The following is a 10990-nucleotide window of genomic DNA, read 5'->3' on the forward strand; positions in this document are numbered from 1 at the left end:
GGTGTTGATCCCCAAAGTGCCCCAGAGCGTGTCACAGTGTCCCCACTGTCACCCTGGGGGTGCACAGCCCAGCCTGGGGGGAGCCTGGAGGGGTTTGAGTTTGGGGCCAGGCTCTGTTTGCCAAAATCCCAACTCTGAGATTTGGGCCAGGCTCTGTTTGCCAAAATCCCAACTCTGAGTCTGGGGCCAGGCTCTGTTTGCCAAAATCCCAACTCTGAGATTTGGGGCTTTGCTCTGTTTGCCAAAATCCCAACTCTGAGTTTGGGGCTTTGCTCTGTTTGCCAAAATCCCAACTCTGAGTCTGGGGCCAGGCTCTGTTTGCCAAAATCCCAACTCTGAGTCTGGGGCCAGGCTCTGTTTGCCAAAATCCCCACTCTGAGATTTGGGCCGGGCTCTGTTTGCCAAAATCCCAACTCTGAGTCTGGGGCCTGGCTCTGTTTGCCAAAATCCCAACTCTGAGTCTGGGGCCGGGCTCTGTTTGCCAAAATCCCAACTCTGAGTCTGGGGCTTTGCTCTGTTTGCCAAAATCCCAACTCCTGACCCCAAGGAGGGGCAGATGGGCTCCGAGATAGGACACGGAGCAGATTCCTCTCTCTTCCCTGCTCTGTGACTCCCAGCACCTCAGCAGGAGCAGGGGAGGGGGTGAGGGGCTGGGAAAGGCCCAGGGTTGGGGCTGATCCCACGGGATGATCCCACAGGAGGGGAAAAGCGAGCCCAGAAATAGCAAGTGCAGTCGCAGAAGGCGCTGGTTGCCATGGGATCTTCACAACCAAAAATGACTGGGGCTCTGGCAAACACAAGAAGGGGCCCTTTCATGGTTTCTATGGGAAGTCAGAGCCTCTCCACAGCCTCCCGGGCTGGAGCCCTGCCCAGGGCAGGAAGGATTTGGGAACCCTGCTGAATTCCCAGGAGAGCTTTGCTTGGTGCAGGAGTTTTTTCCCAGGTGCACCTCCGAGGTCACTGGGTACCACGAGCTGTGCCCAGCTTGGCACAGGGCAGAGATTCCCTGCTCCTCCTGCTGGGCCTTGCTCCCACCAGGAATCCCCCAGCACCGAGGATTTTCCTGCTGCAGCTGAGGAAGCTCAGCCCCTTCACCCTGGACCCCCAGGGGATGCACATCTGGAGCATCCCAGCTGGATTTCCACATCCTGGGAAGGCCAAACTGCTGCAGCACGGAAGGGACAGCCCCCAGACCCCACTGGGCAGCCCCCAGACCCTAAAGCAGCTCCGGGCTGTCCCCAAGGGCTGTCCCCATCACTGCAGCCCCCAGACCCCACTGGGCAGCCCCCAGACCCTACAAGGGCAACCTCCAAACCCCACAAGGACAGCCCCCAGACTCTAAAGCAGCTCTGGGTTGTCTTCATCACTGCAGCCCCCAGCCCCTAAAGCAGCTCCGGGCTGTGCCCACCACTGCAGCCCCCAGACCCCACAGGGCAGCCCCCAGACCCTACAAGGGCAACACCCAGACCCCACAGGGACAGCCCCAGACCCCACAAGGACAGCCCCCAGACTCTAAAGCAGCTCTGGGTTGTCCCCATCACTGCAGCCCCCAGAGCCCACAAGGACAGCCCCCAGACTCTAAAGCAGCTCTGGGCTGTCCCCAAGGGTTGTCCCCATCACTGCAGCCCCCAGACCCCACAGGGGCAGCCCCCAGCCCCTAAAGCAGCTCCGGGCTGTCCCCACCACTGCAGCCCCCAAACCCCACAGGGGAACCCCCAGACCCCACAGGGGCAGCCCTCAGCCCCTAAAGCAGCTCTGGGCTGTCCCCAAGGGCTGTCCCCAACGCTGCCCTGGTGGCAGAAGCCTCCACCATCCATCCAGCCCAGCTCTCCCCGCTGGAATTCTCTCCCCGGGAGAGATCTAATTAGTTAATTCCCTTGCCATTTATAAATCGATGTGGAAATCCCTCTGTTTTTATTCCCAGCGCTGTCGCTCGCCCTGGCTGGGCCCCTTTAACTCGGGATAAAATCCCGGAGAGGATGAGCCGGGGCCATGAATAATTAATTGCCTTAATTCCTCGTTAAGGGCCGGGGGAATGCGGGGCAGGGAGGGGCTGGGCCGGTCCCTCCTGCCCCTCCCCAGAGCTCCCCGCTCTGCCCTGCAGCCTCGCGGCGCTTAACACCCAATAAATTAATAATCAGCCGCAGTTTAAGTAGGTCTGGAGAGTGGAAAACAACATCCGCCAGGATCTGGCGTCCCCCCGGCCTGGCGGGCGGGAGCAGCCGAGATTTGTCTGCCTGTCCATCTGCCGGAGGAGCAGACAGACCCTAATCTGTCCGTCTGTCTGCGGGGATCCTGCAAATTCCTGCCCCTCGCGAAGCTCCTGCTGGAGCCGGAGCATCTCCAGCCCCTCTGGGGAACAGGGACGGGACCAGCGCGGGGCTGGTGGCGCTGGGAGGGTCTGGGGGGGTTTGGGGCGCGGCGGAGTTCGGCAGTTTGTGGTTTCTGATGGTTCCTGTCCTCCTCCCCGGTGTCACCGCATGTCCCCAGGCACCCAGGGAAAGGTGGGAAAGGTGGAAAGGTGGGAGATGGGGAAACTGGGAGCTGGGGAAGGTGGGAAATGGGGAAGGTGGGAAATGGGAGATGGGATAGGTGGGAAAACTGGGAAAGGTGGGAGATGGGGAAGGTGGGAAATGGGAGATGGGAAAGGTGGGAAAGGTGGCAGCTGGGGAAACTGGGAGTTAGGAAAGCTGGAAAAGCTGGGAGATGGGAAAGCTGGGAAAGGTGGGAGCTGGGAAAGGTGGGAATTGGAAAAGGTGGGAGCAGGAAAAGCTGGGAGCTGGGAAAGGTGGGAATTGGTAAAGGTGGGAGCTGGGAAAGGTGGAAAAGCTGGGAGCTGGGAAAGCTGAGAGCTGGAAAAGCTGGGAGCAGGGAAAGGTGGGAAAGGTGGGAGCTGGGAAAGCTGAGAGCTGGAAAAGCTGGGAGCAGGGAAAGGTGGGAAAGGTGGGAGCTGGGAAAGCTGGAAGATGGAAAAGCTGGGAGCAGGGAAAGGTGGGAGCAGGGAAAGGTGGGAAAGGTGGGAGCTGGGAAAGCTGGAAGATGGAGAAGCAGCCGTGGGTGTGCCTGGGTCACCCCACGGAGCTCCAGGGCTGCCGTGGCCATTCCAGGAGCAGCAGATCCGGGCTGGGAGGAGCAGGGAAGGACGAAGGACAGAGACGTGCCCTGGAAGGGGAGGCACAGCCGGGGATCCGCGGGGAGTTGGTTATTTATAACCGCAGCCCTCGCCGCGCTGCAGGAGAGGCTCGGCAGGAGAAGCCGGGATGGGCCGGGGATTCCTCGGGATGAAAGGAGCTGGGAAACGGCGGCCAGGAGGGGCTGGCAGGGTGGGGACTGCCATTGTCACCCCCCGGCTGTGCCCCCTGCCCTGCCCAGCCCTGCTGCAGGTCCCTCTTCACACATCCCACCCGTGTCCTGGCGCTCGGGGGAGAGGCGTGGGATGGAATTCTTTGTCCCCTCTGGCAAAGCACGGAGAAGGTGACGTGTCCATGGGGTGGCTGCTGACCCCAGCCCCACAAATCCCCTTAAATCCCAGGAAACTCCTCCCCACAAGCACAGGAACGTGTTGGTGTCCCCAGTTTGACAGCCAGAGCCACCCTGGGGCTGCCACCAGCACGGCCAGCAGTGGGAATGGTCCAGGGGGATGAGCTGCTGGTGCCACTCCCATTTGGGATGGGAGATGGGAATGGAGGGATGGATTTGATGGGATGGATTTGGAGGGGTGCTGTGAGGGCTGGAGCTGCGTGAGGGGGTTTTGGCACAGATGGGATGGGGATGGGATGGGGATGGGATGGGGATGGGATGGGGATGGGATGGGGATGGGATGGGGATGGGGATGGGGATGGGATGGGGATGGGATGGGATGGGATGGGATGGGATGGGATGGGATGGGATGGGATGGGATGGGATGGGATGGGATGGGGCAGGGCAGGCAGTTATGGGACAAGATGAAATGGGGATGGGATGGGATAGGGACAAAATGAAATGGGAATGGAAGAGAACTGGATGGGGTGGATCACGATGGAATGGGAATGGGATAGGGTGGGATGGCACAGCAGCACAAGGCCTGTTTGCATTCCAGGGTGAAATGAAGGTGGGAAGAGAAGTGTGGATTCACCGTGGATATCTCCCAAGGCTGAATGGCTGCTGGGACACCAGGAAGGGCTCCCCAGCCCCTTTTCCTCCCCCGCTGGGAGCGCCAGCCTGGAGCTGGGATTGGGAACAAACACCTCGTGCCCACTGATCCCCCACTCTCCCAGACTCCCGATCTTCCCAAAGCCGGGAACCTCCCTGGAGCTCTGTTCCCAGCAGGGAACACCCTGCCCAGCTCCCCTGGCTGCTGGGGACACTCCGAGCCCTCAGGGCCAGCCCGGCAGCCGGCCAAGGGCTTTTTATCAACTGGCACCCAAAAGTCAATCAGGAAGATGCCGCCTGTTTTAATTAACAGCAATTTCGCTCCGCCGGGGGTGAGCCACGTGCAGGGGGGAGGGAGGGAGGCCGGAGACAAAACATGACCTTGTTGGTGCAGCTCACACAGCGGGACATTGTTTTCCCCTCGCAGTCTGGCCTTGGATGCTGCCGGGCTCGTGGCACAGCTGGGTGCTGGGGACAGGGGGTCCTGCCAGCCCTGCTGGGAGCAGGGCGCCTGGAAAACTGCAGGGCTGGGGATGTGGCACTCGGGAGGTGCCCTCGGGGAGTGTTGGTGGCTGGGGGTGGAACAAAAAAAGGGATTTGGGGAGCCCTCGGTGAAATCCAGCGGTGGCTGGGTGCTGCAGGGAGCAGATCCCTGCTGGCACTGCTGGGTCCTGGCAGGGATCCAGTGCAAACAGCCCATCAGCTCCGTCCCCTTTTCCTTTCCCCTCAGTTCTCCCATTCCGGGAAATCAGAGAGGAGGAATGGCCCAGAGGGGAAAAACCTCCCTGTGCGTGTGCCAGGCTGTGACCTGGCACGGCCTGTCCCCTCAGCAGAGCTGTCCCCACAGCAGGACCTGTCCCCACAGCAGGACCTGTCCCCACAGCAGAGCTGTCCCCACAGCAGGACACCCCGGGGATGATGGGGCTGGGATGAGCAGGACCCTGGAATGAGCAAAACCCCGGGATGAGACACCCTGGGGTGACAGCACCGAGGCCACCTGCACCAGGACAGTCCTGGGGAGGGGACAGGAAGAGGCCAAGTGGCACCGTGGGACCGTCCCAGGGGTGCCAGGGCTGGGGGCACGGGCACTGCAGGGGTGTTGGGGATGGGGGCAGAGGCACCCGGGGCTTCCGGGGCTGGGGGGAGCAGCACCCTAAGGGTGTCAGGGATGGGTAAGACCCCACCCAGGGACGGGGGTGCCCCCACCCCACCTGACCCCACCCCACCTGCCCCGACCTTCTTGGGCACACGGGCGGGGAGGGGGCTCGGCAGCCACCAGAACCCCCCGGTGCCGGGCGGGGCGGTGGCTCCGCCGCTCTCCCCCCGCCCCCGGGGCGGGCTCGGCACCGTCCCGCCCCCGCCCCTCGCCTTATCAGCGGCCGGCGGGGGGCTCGCCCCACTCCCGCCCAGCGCAGCCGCCGCGGCGGGGCCGGCACCTCCGCAAGTGCCGCACCATGGGCAGCCAGGGCTCCAAGGCGGCGGGCGGCGACCCCGACACCGCCAAGGCCAACGGGCAGGTGGGTACCGGGGGCACCGGGGGGCACCGTGCGCCCCGCCGGGACGGGCGGCGGCGCGGACAAAGGCGCGGCGGGGAGGGCGCGGTGCCGGAGCCGTGATGGAGCCGAGGGGAACCTTCCGGCCCCGGGGGGGACTCTCCAGCCCGGCGGGTACCGGGGGATGCGGCAGCCCCCGCGCCGCGCCCCGGGCTCCCCCCGGCACCGGGCGGGTCCCGTCCGCCGCCGCGCCCCGGTACCGGGAGTGGAGCGCGGGCGCCGCCCGGTGGTAACGCGCCGGACCCCCCCCCCCACCGAGCGGATCCCCCCGTGAGACCCCAGGCCAGGCTCTTTGCGCCCCTTTTTGTGCCTCGGCACCCCCGGTGCGCCCCTTTCCCTCGGGGGAGCCCCGCTCTGTGCCCGGTGCTCCCCGTTTCCACCGGCTGCAAACCCCCGCCTTGTCCCCGCCGCGGTGCCCCCCATCCCCGTCTCTTTTTCCCCCGGTGGGTCCCCCCGTGCTCGGTGCCCCCCCGTTCTCCCGGCCGGGTGCCCTTTGTGGGGTGCGGGGGCTTTGGGGAGGGGGCGCGGGGTCCCGGCGGTGCCTAACGCGCTCCCCCCGCAGGAGAACGGCCATGTGATCTCCAACGGGGACATGACGCCCAAGGCGGGGGTCGAGGCGACCCCCCAGAACGGGAACGGCTCGGCGGAACCCCCCAAGGAGGAGAGCGAGGGCGAAGCGGGCGGTGCCGACGGCATCGAGCCCGCCCCGGCCGCCGCCGAGCCCGCCGAGCCCAAAGGCGAAGGGGCCGCGACCCCCAAGGACGCCCCCAAGAAGAAGAAGAAATTCTCCTTCAAGAAACCCTTCAAGCTGAGCGGGATCTCCTTCCGTAAGAACAAGAAGGAAGCCGGGGACTCCTCGGGCTCCTCGCCCACCGAGGAGCAGGGCAGGAGCGAGGAGACCCCGCCGGGGGGGCTGCAGCCCTCGGCTCCCCCCGAGGAGCGCCAGGAGGGCGGCGAGCCCCAGGATGGAGGAGAAGCCTCGGGCAGCCAGGAGGAGGAGAAGCAGCAGCAGCAGCAGGGAGGGGAGAGCCACGGAGACACCGCCAAAGCCGAGGAGCCCTCGAAAGCCGCGGGGCCGGAGCCCACGGCGAGCCCGGCGGAGCAGAAGGAAGAGTAGAGAGCGCTCGGGCATCGTCCTCAGCGGGGACTCTCACAGCGCCCTCGACCCTCCCCGAGCAGCCCGGGTCGCCCTCGACCCTCCCCGAGCAGCCCGGGTCGCCCTCGACCCTCCCCGAGCAGCCCGGGTCGCCCTCGACCCTCCCCGAGCAGCTCGGGTCGCCCTCGACCCTCCCCGAGCAGCCCGGGTCGCCCTCGACCCTCCCCGAGCAGCCCGGGTCGCCCTCGACCCTCCCCGAGCAGCCCGGGTCGCCCTCACCGGGGGCTCCCGCACCGCCCTCCGTCCTCACCGGGAGCTCCCACACCGCCCTGGACCCTCCCCGAGCAGCCCGGATCCCCGGATCGCCCTCACCGGGGGCTCTCCCGCCGCCCCCCGGACTCGCCCCGGAGCCCCCCGCACCCCCGGACTGACCGCACGCCCCCCACCCCCCTCCCGCAGGTTTTTTTTCCTCTCTCTCTTTCTCTCTCTCTCCCCGTTCCTGGTAGAAAAAGCTGGGTTGGATTCCCACCACCGCCGCCACTTGGAGTAGTTTGAGATGAATTCCTTGGGAAAATGGAAAAAATTTAAAAAAAAAGAAAAGAAAAGAAAAAAAAAGACAATAACAACAACAACAAAAAAAATCAACCGAGTGGGGAGGATTTGTCCCGGCCGCCTCTGGAGTTTACAGTTTGTGAGAACCCGGATCCCAAATCCTGCTCTGGATCTCTCCAGACTGTCCCCTCTCCTCCGGCTCCCACTGACTGTTCGATGGAATTTTGGAATTTTTTTTTTAATTTTTTTTTTTCTCTTCATTTCTCAGTTTACATTCCCGGTTCTGACTTTTCATTTCGAGTATTTCGTGCTTTTTTTTTTTTTTTTTCCCCCCCTATAGAAACCGATGGTTTAAAAAGCTAATATCTGGTTAGTTTTTTAGAATGTCTTCTCTTGGCTTAAAACCATAAAGCTTGTAAGTGCGCTGTGTTTAATTCTGCTTTAAGGGATAATTTTAGGGCGTGGGGTGGAGAGAGGGGTTATAATGTGAAGCCAACTTTGTTTTTTTGGTTTTTTTTTCCTCTGTAAATAATTTTTTTAACGGCCAAAAAAAAAAAAAAAAAAGCTTGATTTGCGATTTTCTAACTTGTAAAAAAAAAAACCGACAAAAAAATAAGAAAATATTTTAAAAAAACCATAAAAAATAACAAGCGAACCACCGAACAAAAGCTGTAACATTTGAAAGGAATAAATGGTGACCCCTTGACGGGAGAGCTCGAGTCCTTCTTGTCCCGGGAGGCGGCAGTTGCTGGTTCAGCCCGGCAGCTGCTGCTGCCTTTAATTAGCGCCCGCGTTAATTGAGCGGCAGCAGATGCAGCCCCGGCCACAAAGGACATTCCCAGCCCATCCCCAGCGCTGCTCAGCTGCCTGCTCTGCTCCTCTTCTCCTCCAAATCCTTTTTTTAAATTTTATTTTCCCAGCAAAAATTTTTTAAAAAATTAATTTTCTTACTTAAAAATTAAATTATTCATTATTAATTATTATTATGATTATGAAGGGGGTTTTACTCAGGATTTGAAGCATGGTTTCCTTTAATTTAAATTATTTTTGAAGAGTGGGATGAGGTGCTGTGGGCTGAAAGCACAAAAGGCAGAGCTGGGAGCAAAGATTGCCTGAACAAAGGGACACGGAGGTGACAATGGAGCCTCTGTCCCCCTCCTGTCACCTGGATTTCCCCTGGAGCTGCTCCTGGCCAATCTTTGCCATGGCAGCTCCTCCATTTCGGGCCTTTGATCCCAATTTTTTCCAGCCCCAGCTCCTGCTCCGGATGTTTTGGATGGAGAAAAGCAAAAACAAAAACAAAAAATGGAAATAAAAGAAATCCCAAAGCGTTGTTTGACAAGGAGCAGGGAGGTGGGAAAATCCTGAAATTCCATGTTTTATACAAGGGAACCAAAATCAGGGATTTGCTCCCCAAATTTATTCATTTCTTTGAGCAGAGGGGTGAAATAAATGGATTTTACACCCAATTTTGAAGGGGATTTGGGAGCATCCAGGCTCTTCCTGAGTCTCAAGGTAAGTGGGAATATCCATAAAAATTCCATGTTTTATCCATAAAAACCAAAATCAGGGATTTGCTCCCCAAATTTATTCATTTCTTTGAGCAGAGGGGTGAAATAAATGGATTTTTTAACCCAAATTTGAAGAGGATCTGGGAGCATCTGGGCTCAAGGTAGGTGGGAATTCCCCAAAATTCCATGTTTATCCAAGGAAACCAAAATCAGGGATCTGCCCCTCAAATGGATTCATTTCTTTGAGCAAAAGGGTGAAATAAATGGATTTTTTACCCAATTTTGAGGAGTTTGGGAGCATCTGGGCTCAGGATAAGTAGGAATATCCATAAAAATTCCATGTTTTCTGCAAGGAAACCAAAATCAGGGATTTGCTTTCCAAAGGGATTCATTTCTTTGAGCAGAAGGGTGAAATAAATGGATTTTTTACCCAATTTTGAGGGGATTTGGGAGCATCCAGGTAGGTGGGAATATCCATAAAAATTCCATGTTTTATACAAGGAAACAAAATCAGGGATTTGCTCCTCAAAGGGATTCATTTATTGGAGTAGAAGTGTGAAATAAATGGGTTTTACACCCAGTTTTGAAGGGGATTTGGGAGCATCCAGGCTCTTCCTGAGTCTCCAGGTAAGTGGGAATATCCATAAAAATTCCATGTTTTATCCATAAAAACCAAAATCAGGGATTTGCTCCCCAAATTTATTCATTTATTTGAGCAGAGGGGTGAAATAAATGGGTTTTTAACCCAAATTTGAAGAGGATCTGGGAGCATCTGGGCTCAAGGTAGGTGGGAATTCCCCAAAATTCCATGTTTATCCAAGGAAACCAAAATCAGGGATCTGCCCCTCAAATGGATTCATTTCTTTGAGCAGAAGTGTGAAATAAATGGATTTTTTTGCCCAAATTTGAAGGGGATTTGGGAACATTGGGCTCTTCCTGAGCCTTGAGGTAGGTGAGAATATCCATAAAATTTCCATGTTTTATACAAGGGAGCCAAAATCAGGAATTTGCTTCCCAAATGGATTGATTTATTTGAGCAGAAGTGTGAAATAAATGGATTTTTTACCCAATTTTGAGGGGGTTTGGGAGCATCTGGGCTCAGGATAAGTAGGAATATCCATAAAAATTCCATGTTTTCTGCAAGGAAACCAAAATCAGGGATTTGCTTTCCAAAGGGATTGATTTATTTGAGCAGAAGTATGAAATAAATGGATTTTTTACCCAATTTTGAGGGGATTTGGGAGCATCCAGGCCCTTCCCGAGCCTCCAGATAGGTGGGAATATCCATAAAAATTCCATATTTTATACAGGGAAACCAAAACCAAGGATCTGTTTCCCAAATGGATTCATTTATTTGAGCAGAAGTGTGAAATAAATGGATTTTTTACCCAATTTTGAGGGGATTTGGGAGCATCCAGGCCCTTCCTGAGCCTCCAGGTAGGTGGGAATACCCAAAAATTCCATGTTTTATACAAGGAAACCAAATTCATGGATTTGCTCCTCACAGAGATTGATTTCTTTGAGCAGAAGGGAGCAATAAATGGATTTTTTACCCATTTTTGAGGGGGTTTGGGAGCATCTGGCAGAGCTGCAGCCTGGCAGCCATCTCAGGAATGCTGGGAAAGGGGAATTCTTTGGGATCCCCTTGGAATTCCAGGGTTTGCCCCAAAAGGGGAGGATTTAATGGTGGGGCTGCTCCAGCACACACAAAAACTGCTTTTTTTTTGACTCCAAAAAGAGCAGATTTGGGGTTTTGTGGCCATTTCAGCTGCTCCTCATTAAATAAAGGAATTTTTATCCCCTTGGATTTGGGGTGAAACCACTGAAATTCAGCCCAAAGATGAATTCAGTCCCATCACTTCATTCTTCCCAAATTCTCCATTCCAACCCCAAAATCTGCCAGGGGCAGGGATGAGGGCCCAGCTGGAATTTGGGAATAAAACCACCCCAAAAAAAACCCCAAAAATCTCCCAAATCCATCACGTTTCCAGACACAGGGAGAATCTCAACCCCAACTGATTTACAAAGGAAATAACAATTTACAAAAGGGATTTTTCAAGTGTGGGATAAATAAATAAATGAAATGTTTTGGTTGGATGGAATTAAACCAACATTCCTCAGAGGAAGAGGGAATTAATCCTTATTTT

At 56.9% G+C, this 10990-nt stretch overlaps 1 protein-coding gene and 1 long non-coding RNA gene across 2 annotated transcripts; both read left to right on the forward strand.

Moving 5' to 3' along the window:
- The first annotated feature begins 2943 nt into the window (after window positions 1-2943).
- Window positions 2944-4531, forward strand: LOC132338898 (uncharacterized). The gene is made up of 2 exons (XR_009489559.1): window positions 2944-3474; window positions 4079-4531. It is a non-coding gene; the product is annotated as an uncharacterized LOC132338898 (long non-coding RNA).
- Window positions 4532-5499: 968 nt separating this feature from the next.
- Window positions 5500-8043, forward strand: MARCKSL1 (MARCKS like 1). Its single transcript, XM_059868678.1, has 2 exons — window positions 5500-5648; window positions 6247-8043. Exons 1-2 carry the CDS (start codon window positions 5586-5588, stop codon window positions 6799-6801), a joined length of 618 nt encoding a protein of 205 aa, XP_059724661.1. The 5' UTR covers window positions 5500-5585; the 3' UTR covers window positions 6802-8043.
- The last annotated feature ends 2947 nt before the right edge of the window (window positions 8044-10990 follow it).

Source organism: Haemorhous mexicanus, chromosome 27, assembly GCF_027477595.1.
Source record: "Haemorhous mexicanus isolate bHaeMex1 chromosome 27, bHaeMex1.pri, whole genome shotgun sequence".
NCBI lineage: Eukaryota > Metazoa > Chordata > Aves > Passeriformes > Fringillidae > Haemorhous > Haemorhous mexicanus.

Bases quoted from the DNA above. Each gene is read 5' to 3' on its own strand.
- MARCKSL1 (XM_059868678.1), top strand. From the start codon at position 5,586: ATGGGCAGCCAGGGCTCCAAGGCGGCGGGCGGCGACCCCGACACCGCC. The intron at 5,649-6,246 runs GTGGGTACCGGG...CTCCCCCCGCAG, and splicing joins CCGCCAAGGCCAACGGGCAG to GAGAACGGCCATGTGATCTC.